Source organism: Branchiostoma lanceolatum, chromosome 6 (assembly GCF_035083965.1).
Source record: "Branchiostoma lanceolatum isolate klBraLanc5 chromosome 6, klBraLanc5.hap2, whole genome shotgun sequence".
NCBI lineage: Eukaryota > Metazoa > Chordata > Leptocardii > Amphioxiformes > Branchiostomatidae > Branchiostoma > Branchiostoma lanceolatum.
Window position 1 is genome coordinate 7,423,673 of NC_089727.1, and position 16,744 is coordinate 7,440,416.

The window sequence follows — 16,744 nt, forward strand, 5'->3', positions numbered from 1 at the left end:
AATGGCCCTTGTAGCAATGTGTATAAACTGTGTATATTTGTGAAATTGTAAAATGTGTTGTTGTGCCATGTATGTCTGAATAAAGATGAAACTAGAATGGCAACATTTTCGGGAAAATGCAGGATATTCCCCTCCCATTACCAACACCTCAAATATGACATCCTTAGCATATTGACTGTAAGGGTATTATGAAGTTTCTGCATAAATTATGCAAAGGAGGCCCTCATTAGCCTAATGTATGTCCAGGTTTTCTGACCTTTCCTAATGGTACCTACAGCTCAGATATGACATCCGTAGCTTTTACGGTAAGGGAAATACAAGTTTATGCATAAATTATGCAAATAATGTCCTCATTAGCATAATTTATGGCCAGGTGCATTCACCTTTCCTTATGGTACCTACATCTTAAAGATGACATCCGCAGCTTTTACGATAAAGGAAATACAAGTTTATACATAGATTATGCAAATGATGTCCTCATTAGCATAATTCATGGCCAGGTGCATTCACCTTTCCTAAAGGTACCTACATCTCAAAGATGACATCTGCAGCTTTTACGGTAAGGGAAATACAAGTTTATGCATAAATTATGCAAATAATGTCCTCATTAGCATAATTTATGGCCAGGTGCATTCACCTTTCCTTATGGTACCTACATCTTAAAGATGACATCCGCAGCTTTTACGATAAAGGAAATACAAGTTTATGCATAGATTATGCAAATGATGTCCTCATTAGCATAATTCATGGCCAGGTGCATTCACCTTTCCTACCTACATCTCAAAGATGACATCCGCAGCTTGTACGGTAGGGGAAATACAAGTTTATGCATAGATTATGCAAATGATGTCCTCATTAGCATAATTCATGGCCAGGTGCATTCACCTTTCCTAAAGGTTCCTACATCTCAAATATGACATCCGCAGCTTGTACGGTAGGGGAAATACAAGTTTATGCATAGATTATGCAAATTAGGTCCTCATTAGCATAATTTATTGTCAGGTGTATTCACCTTTCCTATAGGTACCTACATCTCAAATATACCATCCGTACCATTTAACATAAGGTACATATAACTTTCTGTAATACCATTAGTAGTGTACCACCGCACATCTACTTGGTTTTTGGCAGAAGAAGAAGAAGAAGAAGAAGAAGAAGAAGAAGAAGAAGAAGAAGAAGAACAGGCAAGCAAAAACAGTATATCCCCCTTCCCACTGGAAGGGGAATATAAAAAACAGTCGCCTTTCCAATAATGCTTTTACGTCGTGCACGATGCATCATATTTCAACTATGAAATCAAGGGTCACACAAATCCAATTTTGGTCGCTCCCCTGTCGCTCAGCGATCGCCGTCGAGTGGAAGGGTGGTCTAACGTTAAAGGCAACCAAAGCAATATTAGGGCCCGAAAATCGGATTTTGAAAGTCAATTCATTTAGTCATTTCTATACATGATTAGTGCAAACAACACTATCACAATGTACAGCAACGTCCATCGTGCAAAAATACGACGTTGTTGCGATGTGAAAACTCACTGAAAATCGCCGCCGGGGGTTTTGTAGGCTCGCGGAACTACGGGAATCATGCATCGTACGGCACGTTTTTGCGCGGTTTTGAAATTACCAAAGTAAGTTATAACGCAAATGTGCTAACGTTAAATAGTGTTAGCAAATGTCACGACCATAGAGATTTCAGCATTTTTCACTTCCATATTTTGGGCCCAAATATTGGTTTGGTTGCCTTTAAAGCCATCAAACCCACTCATATACACAGTGTGGAGACTTACCATGCAGATGACATCACCGTACATCCACTGCCCTGTCCAGGCCGGCCTCAAGCTGAACGGGATGACCAGGAGACCGGGCAACATGTCGGCACACGCCAGGGAAACAGTCAGGTACCCCGTGTAGTTTCTCAGCGACGGCGACCTCAAAATCACGACCACGACGAAAGTATTTCCTAAGACAAGCCCCAGGCCGATGAGGCTGACGAGCATCACCTTCAGTTCGGCGGGAAGGACGAAGTGCCATTCCGGCTGGGACGAAGACATGGCCACGCTAGTGTCGTTTGCGGGTCCAGATCCGTTCATCTTTCGAATAGTTGTTGTTCAAATGATGGAAAAGAGCACACGCACACACGAGTTTCTGACAAAGCCGAAAATCTACCAGTATACCAGATATCAAAAGAAAAGGTTACTGAAGCAACTGGATGGATTTTGTAAACGATCAGGCGTTTCAGGTAGCATCCACTACCTTTCCAGAGTGCCTTTGTACGACTGATGTAGTATACAGCCAGTATACGCGATTTATGAACATGAACCACGTTTGAGGAATTAGCATATATATTGGGGTTACGCAATGTAGAAACCAATTAGATACTAAAATGTTTTCAATTTTATGGATTTGTGTCCTCTGAATGGCACGCTCGTTGCGTCAGGTTTTATATTATAAATAAAGAAACAAAACAGATTATAAGTACTTAAAGTAGCAGATAAATGTTTTTTTTAGAAAGAACAGTGTCACAATCTTTAACCAGTATGTTGTTTTGGCTTTTTTTTTACATTTTTCATCCGAGTTCATGTCTGTTTCTAGTGGTTTTCCTCTCTTTGCCTGCACTACGTTTGAGGAATCAGCATAGGGTATTGGGCTAAACAAATGTGGAAATCACTAGGAGACTAAAATGTTTTGGATGTTTCTAGTGTCAATCACGTGCTGAATACGGCCACTGTTGTCAAAACAGGCTCTCCAAACTCGTTTAAAAAGGTCATCGGTAGCTTTAGGTGAGGTAAAGGACGCTTCTTACTCGCGATTTGCTCTTTAAGATGCAACCCGATCGGGTAAGAATAATGACCTTTAGGCAAATTTGCGTGCATGACGGAAAGCACTTAGAGATAGATCGCAAATCTCTCCATGGGAAGGTAAAGTTGCGGGAATAATTCTCTTTCGTTAAGTCACGCAATGCACGCAAAAATTGCAAGTCACCTGTGACACCCGCAATTTGACCGTTAGAAATTATGACGTTAAATAGTAGGCAGTGCGCGGGTAAAGTGGTTATAAAAGGACCAGCAGACATAGTCGATAATGTTGTTCACCCACAACGGTAGACGTCAAGCTGTTTTCTTTCGTTTAGTACAGGGCTTGGCTAGGAGGAAGATTTCAATTACTACACAAATTATGAAATCTTGATGTAGTAACAATCATGATATAACATTAATGATAGAGACCCGACTGAGGCTACGCCAGCAGGGAATTTTGTCGTCGGATTATGAGTCGTTACCGTTTCCTCATCCGTACAATCATTTGCTAAATTATGGAAATGAATAATTATCAAGTTGGTTACCAGTTTAAAAGACATATGACAGTGCACGCTGTAACTGTATGCGAACGTCTTATTCATTTCCTATTTTCAAACAAGAGTTCGGAGACCTCAGACCTCCATGAAATATTTAAAGCTATTGCAAATTTCTTGTTTCAGGTTGTCTTATCAAACGTGCAAATAAGGCTGTAATTAGCAAACTGTATTTTATATTATTGCCCTACTTCTTAACCAAAATTACATACATTGTAAATTCACGCAAATTCAGGTCATTCATCGGGCAGGCCCTCCTACCCCAGACAGGCCAATTATTCACCCCGACCAATCGAATCACGTGAATCGCATTGAAACTCAGATTCGTATCAGCCATTTCCCGACAAATCGCTTTCTAACTTGCGTTAACGACTACATCTGACCAAACAAACTCGCCAGTGAGATGGTGGAGGGTGTCAGCTTTCCAAAGATGTTTTCAGATTGACAATTTTGGCACTTTGGAAGTGATTGAAAGTGACCGCGATTTAACGTCTACTTTCTACTACTTTTCTCTAAACGTTAAATCGCGGTCAATTTCAATCACTTCCAAAGTTTGTTTGGTCAGATGTAGTCGTTAACGCAAGTTAGAAAGCGATTTGTCGGGAAATGGCTGATACGAATCTGAGTTTCAATGCGATTCACGTGATTCGATTGGTCGGGGTGATTATTACTGGCATGAAATAAAGGACTATACCACTCTAACAAAGGGGTTGACTTATAATGCTGCAGTACCTGTAAAACCTGGTAGGGGGCCCCAAATTACCATTTTTTCGGCACGTCAATAACTATCGACAAACTAGATCCCATAGAGAAACACAAAGAGAAACTTAAGTTACAGGTGCAAAAAACACACAAAACCAAAAAAATAATTGCGCAGATTAGATTCTTGAAAATATTTGAATGGTAAATAAGACCGCAGTAACAGTGAGTGCTAATCTTTGATATCACTAGCACCAATAAAAGTGTATAGGAAACATATTCATACCCCTGCTGGTCTTCCCCTTAACGTCCCTTCCACATTGTCACAATGATTATAAGGAAAACGTTGTTTTGATTTTTTCATGCTAATCTCGATAGGACGAGGTGAAATAGTCAACATGGAGTAAACAACCTGCTATACATCAATATTCATACAGGCAGATTCAGACAAGCAATACATTGTTTCATCGCAATGACATGATACAGATTTCAACTTCCATACGTTGTGCATACTTCGTTTAAAATGTTTGGCAGCAATTGAAAATAGCAAAACAATTGGCAGCCCAAAAAAGACCATGCAAGCAGGTCTGTAAAATTTTGAACAAGAAACAAACCATGATTATTTATAATTATGAATGGTAATATTCAAATACCCAGCTTCAGACAATCAACACCACTATATGAATAAGAGCTAATCTCAAACTGTTTGTCGCACTGCGTCGCGGATCAGCTACTGAAGCAGGTAAAACCGTATCCTACCAGCACAACAGCCCGGAAAGACCTTCGACGGCTTCGTAATTCCCCAGCAAGAAAGTGTCAACGAAAGATACATTCATTCTGACGTAGAAGGTAAAAGTCCTCGGTACAGTGTATAGAAATTCAAAGTAGTCTAGTAAACATGTGTAGTGTGGTTTCATGAATTTCAAAATGTCTACAGTTTTTAAGCTGTTTTCTTCATACCCCAATGAACAACCGAAATCGGTTGACAGCGGCACGCAGCCCATTTGAAACTTTCAATTTTGAATTGAACACTCTAATCGAATGGTTTAATCCTGAGGCCACAGCAAGCACATCCTCGGCAACCTCCAAATTTATGGCGCACGGGCGATAAAAAAACAATGTGGGCAAAAAAAACTGACTGCGGCGTTGGTCTGTGAGAGGAGATCAAGCCTCCTGGATGCTGTCCGTTATGTGATTTAATATGGCATTGTGTCGAAAGGTATCGACTTATATTGTCACTAATGTACATGTATGCAAGGTGTCCTGCCTATCGATCCTCGAAACGCCACCAAACCTACATTGTGTTCAAAGCCCATCGGAAAATATCACTCTACTGTACAATAGTAATTGTCAAACATGATTCGACACCGTTTTCGACTTTAGCAGGCTGTTTAACGTGTAATGTGTGACAAGTGAACCTGACAGTTACATATTTACACCATGCTAAAATAATGTTTTCGGAAAGATTTCATGGAAATTTCCATGAGTTTCAATACTAGCCTCTGATTGATATCAAATTTGTTTCTTTATTGTACACCCCCAATAAATATATGCAGAATTCTGATTGGCATAGATCGGAGAATGTGCCACTGGTTATATATGTACGTTGGTTACCTGGTTGTCACTGCTCTTCAACCAGATCACTAATATAATCGTTATCTCGGTATTATCTGCAGTGTGTACATCATTTTTAAATGATGTACACACTGCAGATAAGCAGTTTAAAAACGCTTTTTTCTTGTTACCTGTAATGTTGCAAGTTGCCAAAAATATAAAACGTAATTCTGAAAATCGTTCTACAAATATTTGATCATGACCCGCTGCTCTACAAACTATTTTTAGAATATAAATCCTGACAGAAAACTTCCCAGCAATGTATTTTATGAAATGCAATACTACACAATGTGTGAAATGTTTGAAGCCCAATGTTTAGATGCCGGTAGATGATTTGCGTAATTGGTAAATCATGCTTGACTTTGAAGGGGTAAATCGAATGATTGATATTCTTCATTTTCACTTCTTCACATCTTCTTATCTGACTTTGGAATTGATTTTGGCAGTCTACATTGGTATCGTTTTCCAGGGTTTTTTTTTCTTCAAAAATCTACGGCATATATCTAATGATTCTACAGCTTTTGTATGATTTACAATATAGTCGAAAACTATTTTTTGAAAACAGAAGAAAAGTAATGGGCGCGCAGATGTCACATTAACATGGCCTAATACATGAGACATACTAATTGATGACAGGTGGGACATCTATGTATGTCTTATTTGCTTAATCAATGCAAACTTGTTGTGCATTGTCTTGCTGACATTTTACTTTTTTTCTTTTGCATCTACATTTTTTGGTTAGTTGCACCTCTGTACCATTCCCAAAAAGGGTCCCCGAAACAGTATCTTTATATGTTGTGAAACATCCATTGACAGTGAACTGGGACACCTGCTTGTTATTTTATGTTATAATTATGTTACAATAGTTCAGGCTGATTGAATAATTCCTGCTCATTGTCTCTATAGGTGTTAGGACAACATGGGGAAAAAGCTGAGACACCTGCTGATTTTCCTTCTCATCATCATGAAGAAGCCCAACTTTCTGGAAGCTGGACATCGATGCAAATGTTCAATATCCTCACCCTGTAGAACCAATGCGCCTTTGGGGTTTTCACGACAGACTCCTTGTTGCGATTGCAACAGGCTGGGCCTCACCAACATCCCCCAGGACCTCCCAAAAAATATATCATTTTTATATTTCGGAAATAATCAGATGACCAGATTCCCAAAGAATCTTAGCAAATCCATAAGACACTTGGATCTGCAAAGCAATCGGATATCTTGTATTCAGACAGGAATACTCTCAAATCTACCACAGCTTGCAAAGTTGAATCTGTATAAAAATGGGATAACTAACATTAAGCCAGGTATATTCTCAAACCATGATAACCTTTTCCAGCTATTTTTGACTTCAAACCACATAACAGAACTCCAAACGGGTACATTTACAAATCTAACCCACCTCGTAGTGTTGCATTTGGATCACAACCAGATAAAGGACATCCAGGCAGGTACATTCTTTAATCTACCCGTGCTATCTGTCGTGAACCTGTCCTCCAACCAAATCATTTCTATCCTGCCAGGTACATTCATTAATCTACTCAATTTAGGATTCTTGTGCCTGCGAGCAAACCAGATCTCAGTCCTTAACCTTTCTGCTTACGGCATGTTATCAGCAATCAAGAATATATACATTGACAATAACCCCTGGCAGTGTGATTGTAAGATGGTCCCCTTGAGGCGAAAAATGAACGGGTCTGATTCTTTCGTAAACAAGTTTACTTGTGCCCAACCTGACAACTTTCGTGGACAAAAGCTTAAAGATATTAGTCCCGAAGACCTGGTCTGTAACGAGACCGCCACATCAACACTAAGTCTGCCTGTTGATCTTCATACCTCATTCACATCATCTGCAGTGCCAACATCTTCTTCATCTGGCAACGCAGAAAGTAATAATAGCAGAGCAGCACATCCCTTTGGCTCCACATCTGCCACACAGCCCTTTGATAACCAAGTTGAAGGTGTTAATAACAATGGCACTGCAAGTTTTCGCTCTCACTGGTACTTCAAAACCAATGCTGGTTCAACGGCACGTCCAAAACCGACAACCTTAACGGTCACTTCCGACAGTTCCCATGAATCTGATCCTATTTTCCCTCTCCCTGTTCTCATTGGCTTTATCACTGGTCCAACAGCTGTCATTGTCCTGATTGGCAGCATCATTCTCACAATCTGGTACAAGAGGAGGACCAGGCATCCTCCTTCGGCCCCAAATCCCAATGTTGTTTGTAGCAACTCGAACTCCACAGCTGGTGTAACGACTAGCGGTCGTGATCAGACAAGGCAGAGTCACTCTCATTCTACACCCACTCAATCTTTGGATGTTAGAAATCTATCACATAATGCACTATCATCTGCCTTGCAACCAAATCCTTTCTACGAAGATGTAGACACACAACCACAGGACCCAGCGTCTATAGAAATGACCAGTGGCCACGATCAGACAAGCCAGACTCAGGACACCACTGAACTTAGTAACGCAAGCATCACAGTTACTGGAATGGTTAGCGGTCATGATCAGACAGCTCAGGGACAGTCTCAGGCTACCATTCAATCTCTGAAAGGTGGAAATCTAAAACATGAAAAAGTGCTAGCTGCCTTAAAGCCAAATCCTATGTATGTTGTAACTGTGGGAACACCACCAAAGGACCCAGCACCTACCGGTGGTAATGATCAGACAGGGCAGGGTCAGTCTCTGGCCATCACTCAATCCACCCCAAACACTACGGTAATGACTTGTGATCATGATGAGACAATGCAGGGCCAGTCTCATCCAACCACTCAGTCCTTGGAAGTTACAAATCTATCGTATAACACAGGGTTATCTGTTTCACAGCAAAATGGTCTGTATACTGGTGTGGGTTCACCGCCAAACAGTCCACTATCTAGAGGTCCAAACGGGAAACGTTATGAAAAAAATGCTCTTGAAGCTCAAAATCACATCAAATCCCCTAAGAATGAACCTCCAGAACTTACCCCACCCGATACAAATTCTGATTCCCTGCCAGCAGTCTCAGAGCCTCACCTGTATGAAGATGTGGACTCACCACAAAATAAGCTGAAACTGAAAAGTACAGGTCAAATGCAGTTTCCTAAAAACAAGATCTTCGGAACAGCCAACAAAAACGAAGCCACTACAGATGAGCCTCCCCCACTACCCCCACCTCGTAAAGATGCCAGCACCTTGCAAGAGGTCTCAGAGCCTCACCTGTACGAAGATGTTGACTCACCACACAAACCGAAAGGTATAGGTCAAGTGCAGTCTGCTGAAAACAAGATCTTTGGAACAGGCAACAAAAACAAAACCACTACAAATGAGCCTCCCCCACTTCCCCCACCTCGTAAAGGTGCGTATACCCTGTTAGCTATCTCACAACCACACCTGTATGAAGGTGTGGACACGCTGCAAAAGAATTGCAAACCCAAAAATGCAGGTCTCAGGCAAATTGCTAAAAGTAATTAGGCCATTGGAACAGCCGACAAAATCGTACCCCCTGAAGATGAGCCTCCCCCACTTCCCCCATCCCGCAAAGGTGCTGATGCCTAGTTGCCATATGTCTCATAGCCTCACCAGTATGAACATGTTGATTCACCACAAAAGAACCCCATACAGAAGGGTGCTGGTCTAAGGAGGGTCCGGATTTTGGAAGTCAATCTATTGTCAACATATGAAAGAATGAAAACGAACAATATGTATTTCGGCATACCATACTCTGCATGTTTGCATTTGTTCATCCTCCCTGACCACGTAGATTTAATACTGAAGGCAACTTTTTTTGGCCAAACTTTTTTTTCATTCGCACGCTCGCATCAGTTTTAATGGCCCCAGAGAATGTCATCCATATAATCAAATCAACATGGCCTAAGCTTATAATACAAGTTGTTCAAAGTACAATGTATGAAAGTCTTAACTAAGCAGTTTATAGTAGTATTTCGTCATAAATCATGTAAAATACTCCTTATTCACCTGATTTTTGTTAATAATATTCACCTTTACTTAGCTTTCTACGACACGACACTGTGGATATATGTATGCATTGCTAAAGCATATACTGCTGTAGTACTTTAACAGTAGTCAGAATGAACCGGTATCTGAACTCTAGCATACCGTATCTAGATCTGACCCACATTATAAACCTTATGGACAGTGTCCTACTTTCTGTAAATATAGATTTTTTAAGTACAGACAAGAAGATAAAGCCGAAACAATAAATATGTCGATTTTATCTTTTGTCTGTCGCTTCTTTTCTGAATGACAGTCATACTTAATGATATCGTACCAATACTATGCTGACTAAATCAGAAACAGTTTTAATCATTGTACATTGGTTTTAATTCAGTGGCAACAATGCGATATCCAATAAAGTCATCTGGTATTGACCAGAATGCATAGTTGTTTATTTGAGAGTTTGAAAATCTGAATACGCGTGTGGCGTCTGTGTGGCATAGTGGCAGAGCATCCGGCTATGAACCAATGAGACCGAGGTTCAATCCCCAGTGGAGTACCCAGACATGTCCGGACATGCACCCAGACGTTGTGCCCTTGGGAAAGGCACTTAACACATATCCATGTCCTGAGCCCAGCAGTAGAGTTTCGGTTGGCGTTAGGAAGGGCATCCAGCCATAAAATCTCTTGCTACAAAAAAAACTTGCTCTTGATGAGTTCTGGGTCTCCCCCATCCATTTGACCTGGTAGACAGTGATGATATTAATACATGGGTAAATCTTGCGATACCTCAGATATCCGTCATATTGTTGGCCTGCTAGCATTTTTCGGTACGGTAACTTCCGGTTTTGTATCCGCAAAAATGGATAGAAATCAGGCTAATCTATGTATTTGATCAAATCTTTTCAAGTCAGCTATAGACAAGGAAACACACGTACATGTATAAGAGCGACTATGATAACAAAAAATTGACAAAAAATTATGACATTTTGCATGGCATTTCATGTTTTCCATCAATTGAAAAGAAACAGACAAAAACATGTAAACATCAAATGTAGCAGAAAAAGGATTTTCAAGAAAGGGCATGTGTCTGAATCCTTAAAGGGGCATATTGTGACATGAAAATAAAACAAAATTCTTTGTTTTTGATTATTTTTCTACATCATTAGTTGAATCTACCTTATTACACTGCACAGCAATATTCATCACGTATGGATGCGACTTTGTAGTATCGTGCGAACGTCTTTAAAAAAATTATATACTCAATCCCCACCGCCGCTTGACTTGTCCGCCATTTTGTCGAACCATCGCCGAACACGCGATCGAACGTGCAATGGCATATTAACTTGCGGGACGCAAGTTAATATGTAAATGAACCAGATTTTACACGTTTTGCGTTTTTCGTCATTTATCAATGGTGGAAATGTGATAAAATGACGGGTACATGTTGGAAATAAGTAACAAATAAGTTACAAATGTGAATCTTAGTGTAGATCTTTCAAATTCTTACTATTTGTAGTTTTTGTCCACCAGATTCTACAATATGCCCCTTTAATCTCCAAGCAGATGTAGTGTTGGTCTGGGTTAGTATTTTATATAAATTTTTCAAAGCTTTTTATACCAACTACATCTCCTTTTTATATCTCTTCCTGGTGGTTCGTATTTCTCCTAGAATTGGAAGAAGAAAAGAAAAGATTTTCTAAATGCCACAAAAACATGCGTGAAACATTGCAATGCCAGATCCTTATATCTGCTTGGAGATGAACATTCATAGCCTTTGGCCTACATATAAAGGCAAAGATAACTATCTCTCCACACTGTTGATGGTCTCATCGATGAGTTTCCTGACTTCCTCGGCCCTGGTGAGAGCCCTGTTGATACAGTCTTGTAGTCTACTCTCTGACAGAGCAGTGCCTCCTGAAAAACACACCACAAGGTAAGGGGTCTCATTCACACAGTAAATATAGACAACTCAGTGAAAGTTCTGGTTATGTGACAGTGCTTCACATGTGGGTTGTGTCCTTGACTTTGAACATGAAGAGCCATACTTGTACAACTGTACGTGCAAGTCGCCTTGATGACTCCCAGCTACTTCTTGGGGAGTATAGAGTTGTAGGTACAGTATGTGATACAGGGTAAGGGTTCTCATTTACAGTAAATATAGACTACTCAGGGAAAAATCCTGATTACAATACTTCACAGTCATGTGGATCATGTCCTTGACTTCGAACATAAAAAGCTGTACTTTTACTACTGCATGCAAAAGTGATCTGGAACCAGTTTAGCTCACTGAAAAGCTACTCTTCTACTGGTTGTGACAGAGAAGACAGATGCTATATACAGTGTTTACAGGTCCACTGTACCGGGGAAATTCCCCTAGCTCTTTTCAACAAGTACAATGATGGTCACGGAAATGATGGCTGAATAAATCACTTGGTTGTGTAAAAAGAGTCTTTTGATTCAAGTACAATAAAGAGTGGATCATTGCTTTACGTCCTGCCCTGAACTGACTTCAAACATCCTCCAAACTCCAAACATCATAACAGGATAATTACAATCCACAGATTTGTGTATTGGATAAACTCTTCCCCTTCTAAAGCTATTTAAACATCAAAACAGTTATTGCCACGGTAATCAAGGTAATAAGATACACAAGGTAACAGTTACTCAATCAACTGGATAGAATTGCTTGAGTAACTGTTATCTTGTGAATCAGTGCCACACTCACCAGGTTTGTGCATGAGGCAGATCTTGTTGTCTTCTGTGGTGACTACGGTGAGAACACCTGTCGCTAAACACTCCTCCTCATTGGTCGGGTCGGTAAACAGGTAGTGGCTGCATGGTCAGGTGACAAGAGTTAGCCAATCACATTGCAGGATTGGAAAATGACACCATTTCATTTTGTCTGTTCTAGTACTGAAAACACATCCAGTGTAGATACAAAGAGCCAGACCAGTATAACATGTGCTAGAAATATTTTTCAAAACATTGTTTTTCGAAGGTGCCTGAATGGCAAAGAAATTATGTAGGTATAATTTTGAATTCAGAAAAGGGATTTTGATCCCTATTAAGTATTAAAATATCATTTTCGTTTTTATTTTCTGTCATTTTTTGATGTGGCATAACAGCAGGGTTTTTGGCCCAGAACCCAGCTGTCCCAGGGTTGAATCCCCTGACACCACCGATGTTGTGCCCTTGGGAAAAGGCACTTTACGCGACTTTGCTCACTCCACCCAAGTGTAAAAACAGCCGGGTATATCGTGAGTGGGTCACGACACCAGCTGCCTGTGTCTCACGAGTATTGCATTGTTGCAATTCTAATAAAATCAAGATCAAATCAAATCAAATTTTTATCCAGGTTTACCCAGCTCAGTGATTAACCCTGTTTGCAGTGGGTCCCTGTGTCAAATAAGATAAAATTAATAAGATACTTACTCATCAAACACACCGAATGTGGTGGCTACTGGACATTTCCTGATGTTGAGAGGCAACTTTTTCTCCATGTCAGTCTCAGGACTGCCAGTCTCCTCACTCACTGTTACCTCTGGGAGTAGGACTGGAAATGGTGCACAATTTAATTCACTCTAGGAGATCAGTACATTTGGGCTCTCACGCCACGTCAAGGCGGGAGGGTCGGGAGCCGATGTTCGGGCATCCCAGCGAGAGACAATTTAATTAACATTATTGAAAAAGTACATAGCTGAAAAATAGATCTTCCCATGACTTCTTCCTTTTTGTACTGTACTGTAAATTCATTTACTTCCGTGGTGATTTTATTGCGCAGTACGAGGGAAAAGAAGATTTTTGCAGTGTTCTAATTTGGAGTTGAAACAATTCCGTTGTACAGCATTTACAAAAAGGAGACATATTTGCAGTGTTGTGAATTCATGATGGAAACGTCACCACAAACACTGCACAAATAAAATCACTGCAAAAGTTGTAAGGTTCACTGTATGCAAGTCCAATCTTGATCCTTGATTTGTTTGTAAAATTTGTATATAAAATACACATGTAATGAAAAATTGATATAGAATACTGATAAAATACACACAAACATGAAATACTGAAAAAGACAAATATCTACACAATATGATTTGAATTAATATATATATTTGCCATTTCAACAAGTACTGCATTTTTTCCTTGTTATTTTGAATAATATGAGAATGAAGTAAAAACACCTACCATTTTTGAGTGCAGCCAGTAACGAAATGACACAGGCGTCTACAACATTCCCATCATAGTCCAGACACATCATGTCACAGTACAGCACCCAGCATAGCTGTGCACAACACGGTATACAGGTATTATATGAACACTCAAACAAAAATTACAACATATTCTATTAAGACTAGCTACTGTCTTTCTCAGCTGATCCTTAACGCCTGTCACACATAATTTAAATGCTGTCAAACTATCCTGGTGGTTTTGTTGTCGCAGTTTTCATTCTACCACAAATTCAAGTCTCCCTTGTATGACTACTACACTGAAGAATTCTTTCAACTGCAAATTACGACACAGCAAAAAGTTATTTTCCCTCGAGTTCCTACAGTGAAATAAAACTAATGCGGAGGTAAATGAATTTACAGTAGCCAACCATGGCCTCCCAAGTCTGACCTCTCCCAGCCATCTCGAGACCATTCTTGTGAGGTAGTCATATATGAGCAAGGTCATCTTTGGTTGGGAGTTGGTTGACAAGGTTGCCTACAAGGCTTAGTTTGGGAACGGTCGGGAGCAAAGTCGTGGGAAGGCCTTATATGTGTGACAGGGGCCTGCGGTTGAGCAGGGTAGAGACATACACAGCAGGCTGAGGCTGAAAAACTCTGGTATTCTGGCTACACTTTGTCATGGATTTATGTTGACTGGCTTATGCAAAACATTTGTAGGAGAATTAAAAGCTGATACTGGTAGGTGTATATCGTACAGTGGAGTAGTCATACTTTAGTACATATTTACCTTTCCCTCAACAATGCAAAGATCCTCCAATGCTACAACACCAGAACTGAAAAAAAGACAGAAACTTCAATGCCTTAAACCAAAAGAATGGAACCACTAAAATGTTGTAAAATCACTGAATTGATGACAATCTTGGTAGCAAGCAGAATGAGAGTCCAAGAAAGGAAATGCTAATTATGAAAATAAGTTTAAAGGATTCTCACTTTTCAATGATGTCAGCCATTAGCTGGCTGACTACCTGGGCCTGTTCACTAGGGGGCCCAGGACGAAACCTTGGGGAACACAGGGGAGGAAGATCCACATTGGGCACTGGAAATGCAACGAAAGGAACATTTAGTCTTCATTCAAAGTAATCTTTCACAATAATAACCACAAAGCACTTAAAACAGAATCGACTGATCTTGCTGAATTTCATCAACTGGTGAAAAGGAACTTCATGCAGAAAAAAAGTATTCAAACACCAAAAGAAGAATAAGGAGAAATATTCAAATAGTCTCTTTATAAAATCCCATTCACATGTGATGCTATACAAAATGATCTCTACTGTCTACAACCTACAAAATGATAAACAGTGCCAAACTTACCTACAAATCCCTTCTTTGGCTCTTCTGCTGTTGGATTGCACAACTCCTGTAATAAAGTAGGTAGAATTCTGTAACTTTACAAATAACATTAACCTTCTCCCTGCTGCCTAACTCTGTAACCAATAGATCTAGAGATTTGGCTGCCAAACAGCTACTTCAGTGTGCTTAAGGTTAAGAAACCTGACAATTGCTGATGATATAGTAGTCACTGACACATTCTGACCCACACAACTATAATGACTTTGTATACTTACAGCTTTGATTCCACAAATCACTGTTGTGTTTCCAAGCTTCACCAGGGCAGAGCCTTCAGCTGTTGTTATGGACCCTGCAAAATATCATGAAGAAAAGTCACACACCAACGTTGAACATCAAATAGCAATGATATTATCATCATCATTATTATTGAGAACAAATTAGGTCTAATATCGTATTTTGATATAATCTCATTTCTTGCTGACACTTCAAGAGGGTTTGCATGCCTTTTTCCCTGAAGCTATTTTCATTCACTGTTAATCATAACCGACCCGCTCTAACTCAGCGTTAAGCGCTGTCTGGAATTTATTCGTGATGCGTAATTGGTGGCTTTAATTCTACGTTAGCTTGTTACCTGCTATTTTGAATTCATCATAAGCATTTTATTGACAAACTCTTTGCATTGCGTAGTTGAATGCCCAAGAATTGTCGCCCCTCTTAAATTTACCGCTTTACTAGTAAAGTACGCATCACCCCATGCAGACCCTCCTTCCACAGGAAAGACCAAAGTGTCAATTGTTGGTTGTCACACTTACCGATGTTAAGGGTTGTGTGTCTGATTTCTCCCAGTTCCCTCCCATCAGGCCGGACATCTTCTTTCTGGAGCAAAGTATATAACAGCATTATACAATGCATGTGTAAAAATAGTGATTCAAAGTACCATGCAGCAGGTTTTTGTTTCAAATAATTTATGCAAATAATTTTTATGCATGCTCTGGAAAATTCGTCACCGGACTATCAGTAACGACAGAGGGGCTTGTTGGTTACAGTTATAGATATACCATATGTGTGTAAATCCTTCTTATGTATGGATAATTTTCGTGATGAAATTTGTGTGGGGAGGCAGCAGACGCATGTGGACGCATGTGGTCTTCCACACTTACGAGAAAACGGCGATAATACTCCACCGGCTGTGCTGTCCTGAAACACAGATCGAAAGAAAACTCATAAATTAATGTTCAACTTCGTCATGTCGAAGTATAATCTAATACTTAACCCAAAATACAAATATTTTTATGGAAATATGCTCTTACTTGAAATCTGCCGCCATTTTGGAAAGTTTCTGAGGGTATTTTTCTAAGCCACTTTATGATTGGCTGACTAAGGAACCCTTGTCCAATCACAAACTCTTTCTCTTTCGGGTTACGGTTGTGCAATAAATATCACCGAATTCTACGCCTTACATTCAGTAAAATATTTTACCAGGTAAATAGTCTAGGCTTTTGATATACTTTTTTTTGAGAAAATGGACACTTTTTTGAAATACACAAAATGTCTTCATTTCGATAATTTCTATTTTACCATTGACTAGTGGCAATATAGATTTTTAAGAATCTATGCTTCT

The 16,744-nt window shown here is 39.8% G+C and overlaps 1 protein-coding gene across 1 annotated transcript; it reads right to left on the bottom strand.

Moving 5' to 3' along the window:
* Positions 1-10,566: 10,566 nt before the first annotated feature.
* On the bottom strand, positions 10,567-16,536 carry LOC136436359 (exosome complex component RRP43-like). Its single transcript, XM_066430261.1, has 11 exons — positions 16,434-16,536; positions 16,284-16,320; positions 15,936-15,999; positions 15,399-15,472; positions 15,145-15,190; positions 14,764-14,869; positions 14,561-14,606; positions 13,790-13,886; positions 13,040-13,160; positions 12,333-12,439; positions 10,567-11,521 (listed from the first exon to the last, which is right to left on the bottom strand). Exons 1-11 carry the CDS (start codon positions 16,448-16,450, stop codon positions 11,409-11,411), a joined length of 828 nt encoding a protein of 275 aa, XP_066286358.1. The 5' UTR covers positions 16,451-16,536; the 3' UTR covers positions 10,567-11,408.
* Between the last annotated feature and the right edge of the window lie 208 nt (positions 16,537-16,744).

Coding starts and splice junctions, on each gene's coding strand:
- LOC136436359 (XM_066430261.1), bottom strand. Junction 15,191..15,398: donor TGATTTGTGGAATCAAAGCT/GTAAGTATACAA, acceptor ACTTTATTACAG/GAGTTGTGCAATCCAACAGC. Junction 14,607..14,763: donor ATGGCTGACATCATTGAAAA/GTGAGAATCCTT, acceptor TCTTTTTTTCAG/TTCTGGTGTTGTAGCATTGG.